At 39.4% G+C, this 14,654-nt stretch overlaps 1 protein-coding gene across 1 annotated transcript in view; it reads left to right on the top strand.

Moving 5' to 3' along the window:
• The window catches only part of LOC140212482 (cadherin-20-like), a 196,880-nt gene that overhangs the window by 116,589 nt on the left and 65,637 nt on the right, over nt 1-14,654 (top strand). Inside the window, exons 2-3 of the mRNA XM_072283345.1 lie at nt 6,703-7,136; nt 10,240-10,534. Of these exons, the coding sequence (XP_072139446.1) occupies nt 6,915-7,136; nt 10,240-10,534 (517 nt within the window). The 5' untranslated portion in view covers nt 6,703-6,914. The remainder of the gene's footprint in view (nt 1-6,702; nt 7,137-10,239; nt 10,535-14,654) is intronic.

Here is a 14,654-nt window from a genome sequence, read left to right as displayed (position 1 = left end):
ACAACAAAACACAGAAGAAAAGATTGTGCCCAAACCAGCTAAAGTCTCAGGCTAATTTGAATTGATCTCAACAAAAGACTCTCAGCCATTGAGAAACTGTTCTTCTTGAGACTAGTATTGCTATCAGGTTAGAAAGTTGCTGAAGGAGAAATATGTTAACTTTCACAATGTATAAGCATCAACCTCCTGGGGTGGTCATTATTTAGCGATTATTATGTATCGGCATGTACTTTCATAAAATTTTCCATGAATGCTATATTTCAAAGTGTGTTGCATTAAAGGAAAAAAACTTAATGAACGTTTCTTTTTACACAGAGCTATCACCAAATTGAAATGCATTACGCGATGTGGATAATTCCTCATTGACAAAAATGTTGTCCTCCCTTCCCAAAAGAAAGTTACCAAGGGAGCTGCAAAACTGCACTTTTGATCAAATCAGGCTTTTGAAATAAAATGGATTAAAATATTTGTCAGATTTAGTACGTAAATCATCTTAAGTTCTTTCTTTCAGGTCCTCTTTATTTCATTAAATCCAAATTAAATCACAGACTAATGCCAGGAAAATATATCAGGCTTGCTAAACATTCTAGATAGCATATAGATTATTCAAGGGGAACAGTAAGTCCATTTTTTTCTGGTCTCTGCCTCTTTCATTTTGCTCTTTATTCAACTCAGTGTTAAATTTTATTTGATATGGCTACGGAGAAACAGCATGTGGTCTTTTTACTGTATTGATGAAAAATATAATCCAAGCTGTTGTTGATGCAGTTGTACAAAAGACAGCCCAGCAGTGTGCTTCTCAAAGTAAAACAGTCAAATACTTCAAAGTGCAACAATCGGTATTAAACCTGGTCTACAGCTCATAAAAACACTCCTTAATTCAGAAGCTGGATTCTTTAAGGTAGGAACTGATCCCCATCTTCATCGTAAAATCCTACAAGAAGTAATGGGTATGGCACAGTCCATCACAGGTAAAACCCTCCCCACCATTGAGCACATTACACGGAGCTCTATCGCGGGAAACCAGCACCCATCATCAAGGACCACCACCACCCGGGCCACACTCTCTTCTCGCTGTGGCCATCAGGGGCAAGGTACAGAACCCACACCACCAAGTTCAGAATCAGATATTACTATCAGGCTCTTGAACCAGTGGCGATAACTTCACTCACTTCATCAGTGAACTACCTCAACCTAAGGACACACTTTTAGGACGCTTCATCTCATGGTCCTGATATTTATTGCTTATTCTTTTCTCTTGTATTTGCAGTCTGTTGCCTTTTGCACATTGGTTGTCCATCCTGTTGGGTGTGGTCTCTTATTGATTCTATAAAAGTTCTTGATTGTATTGAGTATGCCCACAAGAAAATGAATCTCAGGGTTGTATGTGGTGACATATATGCACCTTGATAATAAATTTACTTTGAACTTCGAATTTTGAACTTAAGTTTTCCACCATTAGCTCAAACAAAATTTGTTGCATTCAAGTAAAACAGAATTGCATTGTGATAACTTAATCTGCCCCATTTTCCTTTATGACTGTCTTATTTAATATTCATTTCAAGGGAAAAGCAGTATAAGAACAGGGGAATCCTTCTGAAATTGTAGTGTGTTTTGGTGAGAATATGCCTGGAATATTGTCTGCAGTTTTGTCCTTTGCACCTCAGAGAGAATATACTTGCTTGGAGTCAGTTGCCTCCTGAGGCAAAGGAGAAGCATATGAAGAGGGATTGAATAAGAATAGCCTTTGCCCGCTGAGCAGGATTAACTGGGACTTGACGGGCATGCCTGGCACTACAGAGTTAGGGGGTATGGTCTCAAGATAAAGTATCAGCTAATTAGGACAGAATTAAGAAATTGATGTGCTCAGTTGATTTTCAATCCTTGGAATTTTCTACCACAAAGGATTGCAGTTGTTAGTTTGTTGCGTATGTTCAAGGCCTTGATCAATACATTTACGAGCACTAAGGGAATCAGAGATGCAGGGAATGTGTGAGATATCAGACTAAGGTCCTAATGTTATCTCAGGTTAACTCAAGATATTCCACTGGGTACTGATCAATTCTTATCTATTTTTCAGCAAGACAAAACAGATTATCTGGACATAATCTCATTGCAGCTTGTGGAAACTCACTCTACACAGATAAACTGCCATATTTCATGTATTATAGCAGATGACCACATGTCAAAACAGTATTTTATTGGCTGCTAGCTACTTTCAGACATCCGGAGGTTGTGAAATTCAACAGTTGAATTCAGGCAACACACATCAAATTTGCTGGTGAACGCAGGAGGCCAGGCAGCATCTATAGCAAGAGGTACAGTCGACATTTTGGGCCGAGAAGGGTCTCAGCCCGAAATGTCAACTGTACCTCTTCCTATAGATGCTGCCTGGCCTGCTGCGTTCACCAGCAATTTTTATGTGTGTTGCTTGAAATTCCAGCATCTGCAGATTTCCTCGTGTTTGAGTTGAATTCAGGGGCATGTCTGAGTGTGTAGGGCTGGGATGTTGTTTTGCAGATATGCCAACCTTTCCACAACAATCTGATGAGATTATAGATGCGCACATGGACTTTCACCCAATAATTTGTCCTCCAGTAACTTCCAATAAAGTTAAAAGTCCTGTAAACACCTTGTACAAGTGTAAATCTTTCTTTTTGATACTCATGGAGACATAAGAGAACTGCTCTGATATTGGCCATGTATATTCCAAAATCAAAATTACCTGCCCTCCCTCTTACAGTTGGTCATACAAAAGCTGCAATAGATGCACAAATTTCAACGTGATTTTTCACTGTTAGGTCAATTCACAACACTTCTCCGAATTAAATTAAGATCACGTGAAGCATCCAAAGACACAATGCAGTGGTTCAAAGTTAATGTTGAGTCATCATGTGTGGCTCATTTTTGAACAATGAAGTATTTCTTCTATAGACATTCCCATACAGTTTTGCATGCAAAAACATCAAATCCAACACTGCTGCTGTAGTCTGATATTCTCACAAATGCTTACTTGTAAGTTTAGTGGGGTTTTCGACTTGCTGCAACAACTTGCCTGAGACTTTCTATTCAATAAGCAGAGATCAGCCAAAAAAGAATTGACAAAATCATGGCTAGGCAAATTGAGCACTTCAATGCATTTTAAGTAGATTTAAAGCATAGACCAGTTACAGTATATTGGGCCACACTTCAGTGAAAAGAATTTAGTTGAAATATTGCATCCAAGCTGTGCACTCTAAATTCTTTAACCATTCCTTCAATTCTCTTAATGGCATCAGATTATTCAGAGGAGGCACTTGAAGTGTAGCAAAGATAAGATTAACCTCCAGCTTTTTTTCTATTCATATCTGTCTCATTTTTGTTTAAATCCCGAAGGATTTTCTTGTATTTATCCACAAATGTGGTGCTGTTAGCATTTTTCCACTCTCCATAATCATTCTTAAGCTGATTGGCTTGCAAGGCCATTTCAAGTCAATTGAAAGTCAAACACCTTGACCCAAGTTATATATAGGCCAGACCCAGACTCAACAAGGGCAACAAATTTCAATCTAAAAAGGGCGTTTTGAACTGAACTTATTTTTTTTACTTCTATAGCTTTGTGGTTGCCATTACTAGCGTAAGTTTTAAAAAATAACCTTAGCTCATTTAACTACTTAAATTGCCCAGCCACTATGGAGGGATTGGAAAACATGTCTAGCCCACAGGATTATTAACCCAGTAGCAGTAACTTGATTGGAGCAAAGTATGTAATCTATATTGGAGGAACCAAACAGACAGTCAGTGGCTGCTAGCCCGACCAGCTCCATTCAGCTCACTAAAAAGTTTCAGTTACCCGTCATTTTAATCCATCGATCCACTGCCACTTTGAACTCTTTGTCTTCATTCTCCTATATTTCCCAAATGATGCCCAACATAAACTGAAGAAATGTTAGCTCTTCTAATTAAATCACTCATTATAACAGTTGAGACTTAAAATTATATTTATCAACTTTAAATAACCACCTTTTTAATTTATCTTTAGTTGTGGCTGTATCTTGCAGCTTCATTTTGCCAGTGAATGCAGCTTTGGTCTGCACCCTATCACAAACATCTTCTCTTTTCTCTCCACCCCTACCCTTCTCTGCAACTTAAAGCACATTTGCTTTCTCCTTTTTCCAATGCCAATGATAGGTTCTTGGGCTGAAATATTGTCCCAAGGGCTCTTCCTGACCTGCTGAGTGCATCCAGCATTTTCTGCTTTTGTTTAGCATAACCGCACCCTAACTCATCATGGCTAAGGTGATACTGATCTTTAGGTTTGATTGGGTAAACAGGGCAAGGTGAAGGTTGGCAGCTGGTAGCCCATCTGTGCTTCCACTGAGAGGAGGCTGTGCATTGGGACTTGACTGGGAGAAGAACTCACGTGGAGGCGGCAAACGGAGCCTAGGCAGATGGCCATGGGGACTGAAGCTGAGGGAATGTGAGGCTCGATGGAGATGTTACTAGGTTGTGCATTCAATGCACATGACAGATTATACATTTCCATCCCCATATTCTCTCACAAGACAACAATGAGTTTACTTGTGGTGATAACTGCAAAGGTCACAATTGTTTACTGCTAGTCAATAAATTGTCAGACTAACCTCTGGTGGCTACTGAAACCTTTTCAGTCATTTGATTATGAGGTGTAACTGCTGAGTCAAGGTATTTAGAAAGGAAATAATGTAACTGATTTGAGTTAACACAAATAATTAATCAGGATAAAATATAATAAGAAGGACTGCACACATTGACAACACCATAAGTATTCTTTCCTTAAACAGTGATCAGATTGCAAATGAGTACCGACCTCAATAGCAAGAGGGAACTGGGGGAACATTAGCACTGCTACCGTCATTAACCTCAAAATGCTGCAGTATCATTAAGTATGTATGTTAATTAAGCTCCATCTAACCTTAAGTTAATCATATAAGACAGTCCTAATCCTGCTAGTTAAAAAATAGCAGAGTCATAAATCTTTTTAGTTTTTTTGTCTTTGTGAAAGCGATTTTGAAAGTGAGGCTTCCACTTGTAAGTGCCAGAATATGTGTCCTAGGAATTAATAGGAATCAAAGTTGAGAAAAAGACATTCTATTAATTTATGTGAAATATTATTGTTACTCTCATGTGCCTATTGAGTTTAAGGAATGCAATAGAACACTACTTAAAGCATTTTTATGCATGTAAGAACAAAAAGGAATTGCACAGTATATTCTTCTAAATATTTTTATTATGAGTAACATTTATTTTGATATATAAAAAACAGCTTCAGAATTGCAAACAGAAAAGAAATGATTTCCTTCCTCAGTGGAAGAATTGAGGTAAAAATGCAAATAAAGTAAGTAGACTCTCTAAGAGATACCGAACACAAACTACCAAGGTGTCACTTTTACAGTGAAGGTACACTTGTAGCCAATAGGTAGCAATTTACCGCAAGTAAGAAATGTTGTTGGATTTAAGCACCTTTCTAAGACTTACTGACAACAACCTGACTGATGCACCAGTGCAGTACTGAGGGGGAATGTAGGACTCTCCAAGATGTGATCTTTTGGACAAGTTAAACCATCTGCCCTCTCAAGAATTGCACGAAGTACCATAGTCCTTTATTGAAGAGGAGTTTTTGGCTGGTAGTTATAGGCTGAAAAGGGATTGTTACATTGCTATCTGTGTGTAAATTGACTGTTGCAATTCCTGCATTACGATAATGACTATTTACAAATTATCAATGTTTTTAAATTTTATTAGGACATTTAAAAATTTCGCATGCAAGGGAAAATATGACCATTTTTGACTATATGAAACTATCAAAAAGTATATGGTTCTCAGCTGCATTTTCAATGGAAAGTCTAGGAGCTTCTCCCAAGTTAAGTCCACACAGATATGTAGCACTAGATGACTAAAGGAAAAATCATTTGTATTGCACTCAATACTGCCTTGCCTTTGTGAGATGCTCACAGCTCCATGAGGATTTTGTGATTGTACAAAGAACATCCTCCTGACCTCACTGCTGTTGACCAGGTGCAACATGGTGCCACCTGTGAGCATCAACCATGCCATAGACAAGTATCAAGGCACCGCCCAATGACCACCCTGATAAGCTTCTGATGATACAAAACTGTCAAAATTCTCCACTATTTCAAGCGTTTCTGATGATGAGTCTTGCAAATAAATGAAGAGCATGAGGCAAAGAGTTCAGCGCACTGCGGAACCACTGATGGACTTGGGCCTGAGTCCAGTGGCAATTCCATTGAGGTTAGGTTGTTTTTTTTTGTATTGGAACAAAGCCATTATATGCCAGAAGGTGAGAATAGATTCGAAAAAGGTGATGACAAACTCACTAGTTGTGCTTTATGAACCCACCACTTATCTTGCTAAAAGACAGTGACCTAGATGGCACCATCAAGCATTTTTGGGCTTCCCTGCTGCAGTGACCAAGTGCAAATCTGGAATGCAAAGGGCCACTCAATGTAGTTAGCCATCAGTTCACTATGAAGCCACTGCCTAACAGGTAGTGCAAACTGGCTTGGTACATTGTCCATGGCCAGCCAAGGTAGATTAAAAGGATATTCAACAGTCTCTTGTCTTTCTTGTTTCCTCCATACATGTGTATTGTTGGGAATGCATGCTTGCTTTTCTTTATCATGCCCACAGATCCTTCACAACTACCTTGTGTTTTTTTTGCAGGTCGAGGACTCCTGGCCATTAATTGGATGAACACCTTTAGATTTTCCTGGCAACCAAGTGAAGAGCTCTTTGCTTATGAAAACCACCTCAACCCAGCACTCAATAGAGATACTATTTGACCAAAGACTGTTATGCCTAGTTTCCAAAAAAAGTTTGCAAAGTCTGAGCTCCTTCCCTTTTAATCTTCACCAACTTCTCTTGTAACAATTGGCATGTTAATTTACAATATAATGGGTAGTAAGTATATACGAGGATCCTGCCTACTTCTCTGTCTAGTTGATTTAGTGCAAGTACTGAATGTTCAGCCAGCAACCACAGTAGGGAACAACCAACATGATAAGATGCTGCATCATCGTGTGAAGAGAGGGTGGGTATGGAACCAATTTTTTGTGCTGGAAGAATACACTGGAACAGAACCTTTATACGTTGGCAAGGTAAGAACAGGATATTGAAAGCACAAAGATTGATGTTAATTTCATTAGCTGCTTTTTCTGAGCCCATCTTTAACCTTCTAGAAAGACAGAGACTAAGATTTATGAAAAATCATTCACTGCCTTCTGCACAGCTGCCAATAATTCCCTATGTATCCAATGGGGTCTTTGGGATTTTCAAGCAGATCCTGAAATCCTGAAAATTTTTGTTAGCTGTGTGAAGTATGTTTTCACAACAGAACTTGGACATTAATGACATTCAGTGCGGGAGCGCAAAACTGTGGCAATTTACCAGCTATTATAATGAGGCATCTATTTAAACAGTCTGTGTTAGGTAGGCAATGGAAGATGCAATGCAGATAGATTCTCCATAGATTTTAATGGAGACAAATGCTAGTCGGCCACTAAAGAATTAGTATTTTCATATTATTTTTCCAATCAATTAAGCTTTGTTGAATGCTTGCCATATGGATTTTAGCAAGGCCTTTGATAAAGTTCCTCATTGCAGGCTGATCCACCGGGTTAAATCCAGGGTGAATAAGCAAATTTGATACAAAATTGCCTTGGTGGTAGGAGGCAGAGGGCAGTTTTGGAGGGTTGCTTCTCAAATTGGAGACCTGTGACTAGTGGCGTGATGCAGAGGTCAGTGCTGGGTCCTCTATTGTTTGTCAGATATTTGATTTGGATGCCAATGTAGGTGAGAAGGTTAGAAAGTTTGCAGATAGTTCCAAAATTGGATAGGGAGGAAGTTTGTCTAAGGTTACAACAGGATATGGACCAACTGGGAAACTGAACAAAGGAATGGTAGATGGAACTTAATTCAGACAGGTACAGAGTGAAGTTAGAGTAAGGAACATCATACACCATGAAAAACAGAGCCTTCAGGGGTGTTGCTTAAAAGAGAGATCTATGGGCACAAGTACCTATTTCTCTGAAAGTAGCAACATAGATAGACAGGATACAAGGTGTATGGCAAATGTTGGTTAGGCAACACTTGGAGTATTGTGTGCATTTCTGGCCACCACTCTATAGGAAGGATGTGATTAAGCTAGAGAGGGTGTATAAAATATTCACAAGGAATGGAGATCTTGAGTTAACTGGAAAGATTGAATAGGCTGGATCTGGCTACCCAGGAGTAGAGGAGGGCGAGAGGTAAATTGATAGATGTATTTCAAATTTTGAGAAACATAAATAAAATATACAGCCAATATCCATTTCTCATGGTGTGAGGGTCCAACCAGAGGGCATAAGTCTAAGGTGAGGGGGAGGAAGTTTTCAGGAGCTATGAAGGGTCAGTTTTTCACACAAAGAGCACTTATTCTCCAGAATGAGTTGCCCGAGAAGGTGGTGGAAACTGGAAGAGTAATGACATTTAAGAGGCATTTTGACAGTAATTGACTGAACGAGGTATAGAGGAATATAGAATGAATGAGGGCATAGGGACATAATGGGATTTTGTGTTTGGTGGGTCATATCTACACAGTCTTATAGAGTTTTTCGAGGAAGTTACCAGGAAACAATGAAGGCAAGGCAGTGGATGTTCCCTTTGACAAGGTTCCACATGGGAGGCTAATCAAGAAGGTTCAGTTGCTCGGCATTCAGGATGCGAATTCAATTTCAACATTTAAGAGAAATTTGGATAGGTACATGGATGGGAGGGATCTGGATGGCTACATAATTAGGCAGATTAATAGTTCACCATAGACTAGATGGGCCAAGGTGCCTGTTTCTATGCTGTAGTGTTCTATGACGCTAAGAATGCAGACGAGGTGGATTGGTATAGACAGGCCCAACGCTCAGCATAGAAGCCATGGGCCGAGATCCTGTCTCGGTGTTGTATAAAACCAGAAAGCACTGAAAATGCCCAACAAGTCAGCATTTTTGTAAATTTATACATTTAAATGCATAAACTCAAGAGTTTCTGCAGATGCTGGAAATCCAGAGCAACACACACAAAATACTAGAGGAACTCAGCAGGTCAGGAAGCATCTATGGAAATGAATAAACAGTTGACAGTTTGAGCCGAGACCCTACATCAGGATTTCATGGATGCTGCCTGACCTGCTGAGTTCTTCCAACATTCGGTGTTCATTTAATTGCATACCTCTGTTTTCCCTTCAAAGTCTTGGCACTATAATTCCTTCAATAAGATATCTTTTGAGCATCACAAGTGAACCTGCTTCCAAGTATTGCATTCCAGATCACAACTCAGCATGTCAAAAGATGTTCCTGTTGAGACCTCCAGTTGCCTCTTAATTACTTTAAAAACATGTCCTCTAGTCATCAATCCTACAGTCACCAGAAAGGTTGCCTCCTTTTTTGACTCTATCAAAAGAAGCTGATTCTAAAAATTTATCCTCTGAGGTATAAAAGGTGGGGGTCAATTTTTTGTATATTGAAGATCGTAAACACAGCGCAGCACATCACACAAACCAATCTTCCGTCCTTGGACACGAAGAATTCTGCAGATGCTGGAAATTCAAGCAACACACATCAAGGTTGCTTTGATGTGTGTTGCTTCCGTCTTTGGACTCACCTTACACCGCACGCTGTCGGAGCAGTGCTGCCAGGATAATCAAGGACACGACCCACCAAGCCAACACATTTTTCGTTCCTCTTCCCTCCGGGAGAAGGCTCAGGAGCTTGAAGACTTGTACGGCCAGATTATGGGAACAGCTTCTTTCCAACTGTGATAAGACTGCTGAACGGATCCTGACCCGGATCTAGGCCATACCCTCCAAATATCCAGACCTGCCTCTCGGTTTTTTTGCACTTCCTTACTTTCCATTTTTCTATTTTCTATTTATGATTTATAATTTAAATTTTTAATATTTACTAATTTTAACTATTTTTAATATTTTAATATTTAATGTTTGTCATCCAGGGAGCGGGAAGCGCAGAATCAAATATCGCTGTGATGATTGTACATTCTAGTATCAATTGTTTGGCGACAATAAAGTATAAAGGAGCGAGGGACTCTGTTTCACAGCCTCCACTGATATACCTACTGAGAGTAAAAGGAAGACAGAGGGGTGGAAAATAATGAGGAGATAAAAGGTGAGGAAATCAGTTTTAATAAAACCAATCTATCATTGTGTACTTTCAGCTTCATTCAGACATGGACAAAGGAGAAGGGTCTGTCAGATACATCCTCTCTGGTGATGGAGCAGGTACTGTTTTCACCATTGATGACAACACTGGAGACATCCATGCAGTACAGAGATTGGATCGGGAAGAGAAATCTCACTATACTCTGCGTGCACAAGCCTTGGACAGATGGACTGGTCAACCAATGGAGCCAGAGTCTGAATTCATCATAAAGATCCAGGATATCAATGACAACGAACCAAAATTTCTTGATGGACCTTATGTAGCCAATGTTCCTGAAATGTCTCCAATAGGTAAGGAATCATTCGTAAAGCAGCTTCTTTAATGGAAGTTCTAAGTTTAGGATGTTCCTGTAAGTGACCATATAAGCCAAAGCAGAATTTCTATTCATGTTATTTTAACAATATTGCAAGTATGAGAGAGATAGCCAATGTAACTTGTAAAAGTTAATTGAGCCTGTATCATACATACAATAAAAAAAAGAAATTGCTGTAAATACTCAGCAGGCCAGGCAGTATTTGTGAAGAAAGGGAGCTAACTTTTCAGTTCAATTACCTTTTAACAGGGCAAAGTTAGAAATGAAACAGGCTTGAAGTTGCAGAGAATGTGGAAGGCATAGGTGGGAAAAAAGGAATGCTCTTTGACAGGGTGAGACCAAAAGAGATTGAATAATATAAAAGTGAGTGAATGATAAAAGGAATATCATTGGAAAGCAAAAATGGGAGGAGATGGATGAAATTTGAGATAATGAAAACTATAAATGCTGGAAATTTGGGGACAAAGTTAGAATGGCTGTTGATTTGAAATCGTTGAATCAATATTGAATCAGGTGCTACAATCAACTCTTGTTGAACAAGCAGGTACCTGAAAATAAAGAGGGAATTGGTTCTGAAAGAAGAGTGAACTCGAGCTTCCAAGAAACAAGAATCATGTGTCTGGTATTAAAATTTACAAAAGATATTCCTTTGAATATGAAGGCTACTGAGTTGGAAGATGAGGACTAGGTCCTTTCTCTGGGTGTGAGTAAAGAGAGTAAGGGAAGAAGTACAGGAAATAGAGGGGATGTATCCAGAGCATCATCAATTACGGTAGAGGAAGAATGTCAGTTGAGGAAAATGGAAAGCATATTGCAAACACTAAAGTGGAAAGTTGTCATTGGTAATTAAGTGAACACTAACAATTCATGTTGACTTATCAATCACACTTCTTTTACTTGTTCACAAGGAGAACATTTCAGCCCGTCACTAAACCATTCTGAACTTTTTTGTGGAGGTGGGTGGGGTTGGGGGAGGATCATTGCTTGGTGCTGCTGCGTTGGAGGAGGGGTGGGGGTCTTTAGGGTTGTAATGTTTTAACTATCACTCATTCTTCAGAGCACCCTTCTGTTTTTGTGGATGTCTGCAAAGAACAAAAATTTAAGGATGTATATTGCATACATTTAAACAAAGAAATGTCATTCTTATATAGAAATTGATGAGATAGATACCAATATTGATTAAATAGAAAATTTGTGCACTTCTGAATCTTAGCATTGCATATTTAAGTACCAATTACAACACGTTTCAGGTGTTAATGACCAATTAAATCTATGTGTTAAAGGCCAATACCTCTTGAGAATTAGGAAGGTACTACCCAATAATAAGTGTGGCCTTGGAATCCTTCGTTTACGTCTTTATCTTGTCTCAGTATGCTTGGTGACCTTGGTTCCCAGGTTTGAACAGAAAGGCTGTACAAAGGAGAGTATGGCTTTCGAGGGCCGTGTTCAGACTGGATGAGGGCATTATGACTGCTCACTGTCTCTCTCAGCTTATCATCTTGACTCTTGCCTTACTGACCTTCCACATTGATAATCGTCTATGCAAAGGGGAGTTCAACTCTCAAATGTTTAGTTTAGCTTGAGACTATACAGTGTCTGCACTCTATTCAGTCATCATACCATATTAACCCTTGCCTTGCTGCAACATCCACAAGGTGACACCCAATAGAGGTGGGGAAACTGGGAGAATGCAATAGAGTTCTTGTCGGAAAGGTGGGGTGGGGGCGGGACGTGTAGTGAATGCAGCTGTAACATTTTTGTTTCTCTTTACAAACTAAACTTGGTGCACTCAAAAGAACTGTTGCCTTTTATAATGTTAACCCTTTTCTTCAGCTGCATATCACACAGTGCACCCTGTTTAAGAATGAAAGTACATTTGTGATTGGACTCAAGCATTCCTCAGACCTAACATTCCTTTTAGTTGTATTTTGCCCAGTGTTCTGGCATTCCAAATTATAGCGTCACGCTCACAATCAATGTTTCTGGTGGTATTTTAATCCTTTCAAGAGATGTACGTTTTATTGGCAAGGCTAGAATCTAATTGTTCTACGTTGCCTTAAAATTTGCTGCAGCATTTGCATCAAAGAGACTCCCACAATGCTATTGGGTGGAGAGCTCTGGGGTTTAGACCCCACAATGATGAAAGAGTGGAAAGGATGCATGGTTGTCCCAGAGATATAGGTATATAGTCCCAGAGAGCAGTTTTGGACCCTATATCTGAGAAAGGATGTGCTGGCATTGGAAAGCGACCACAGGAGGTTTACAAGAATGATCCTGGGAATGAAAGGGCCAGCAGTATTTGTGGTTAGTGCAACACTATTGCAGCTCAGGGTGTCAAAGTTCGGAGTTCATTTCCAATATCCTCTGTGGGGAGTCTCTGTATGACCTCCAAATTGAATGCATGGGTTTTCCCTGGGTTTTACCACTCATAGTCCAAAGACATACCAGGTAGGTTAATTGGTCATTGTGAATTGTCCTACAATTAACTTAGGATTAAATCAAAGTTGTAGGGGATTGCTCGGATGGTGCAGCTCAAAGAACCAAAAGGACCTATTCTGCACTGTTTCCAAAATTTAAAAAAGTAAATAAATTATAGCGATACGTTATCAACATTCCGTACAATTGATTGCATCTAAGGTTGAAAGTAGAAAGTAGAAAGAGATCAATAAATTCTCTTTATAAGATGTTTGCTACTGTTGTGGAATTAAACACAATCACACAATTCAGCTTCTCTTTGCTTCAAATATTGCAACATGTCATCCTTCTTCTCATTTGATGACCTATTCCATTTGTTGCAATGTGGCTCGGTAGTGAAGTGGTTAGCACAATGCTTTACAGTACCAGCGACGCAGGTTCAATTCCCACCACTGTCTGTAAGGAGTTTGTACGTTCTCCCTGTGACCGCGTGGGTTTCCTCAGGGTGCTCCGGTTTCCTCCCACAGTCCAAAGACATGCCGGTTGGTAGGTTAATTGGGCATTGTAAATTGTCTCATGAGTAGGCCAGGATTAAATTGGGGGATTACTGGGCGGCGTGGCTGGAAGGGCCTGTTACACATTGTATTGCTAAGTAAATAAACAAATTATGGTTAGAGTTAATTCTATCTCTGGCCATCATGTTAGAACATAGAACAGTCCAGTACAGTAAAGGTGTTGCACCAACTTTTTAACCATTCTTTCACTTCACATGGGGTTGCTGACAAGTCTTTTTCTATTATTTCAAAATATGTATACTTTTTATGAATTAAGCTATTCTTAAGTTCTGTTAATTACATTTTTGTAAAGCATGTAAAGTAGAAAAAGTCAATATTTTCATTACAGCTCATTAATGTTAGCATTTTACTAGATAGCATTTGTTTAATTTGTGTGCACAGTCTGGAAGGCCTAGAAGATGCACCGACCTTCAGTACATCCCTCAGCACACGGTCTTGTACCTGAGAACATGGCAGTTTGCAGCACTCATTCATGGACAACATCTTGCTCTGGAAGGTGAAGAGTTTCAGATGGACCAGAGGGCATCTTTATTGCGATGATCGTTCCCTAGCAACTGATGAAATTTCAAAAAGCATACTTAACAGTGCAGGGTTCCGTGCCATTCTGGATAAATCTCGACAGACGTCTCTATGCCTTTTCCCAGACCACCTGGACAAACTCAACTTCTCCAAGGAGCCAAGGCTGGCACTTATCACCCAACTCTAATTGCTCTTAAACTACAAGGCATGCTAGGCCTCTTCAGAGGGCACTTAGAACTGATCACATTATCATGCACATAGATCAAGTCTCAAATACACTAGGTGAAAATTATTGACTTTCATCTTCATAAGATATGATTAAACCAGGCAGGTTTTATAGTAATCCACTAGTTTAATGGTCATTACTGATGTTAGCTTTGCATTTTCAATTAGTCAATCGCATTTATAATTCTTTGTTATCCTAGTGAGATTTGAACTCTTCTCCAGATTCTCAGGTCAGGCTTCTGGAACCAATATTGTAAATACTCTGGTCCCATTCATTGAAGGTCTAATGATCAGCAAGTGAGTTTAATTTCAAGGGTTACTATGCTATCAGTTAAAGGTCTGAGCCTGTGATGGTCATGTCTT

The sequence above is a fragment of the Mobula birostris genome, chromosome 19, assembly GCF_030028105.1.
Source record: "Mobula birostris isolate sMobBir1 chromosome 19, sMobBir1.hap1, whole genome shotgun sequence".
In the NCBI taxonomy this organism is placed as follows: Eukaryota; Metazoa; Chordata; class Chondrichthyes; order Myliobatiformes; family Myliobatidae; genus Mobula; species Mobula birostris.
The sequence above is the reverse complement of the archived record's forward strand: the minus strand, read 5'-3'. Positions and strand labels throughout refer to the sequence as shown.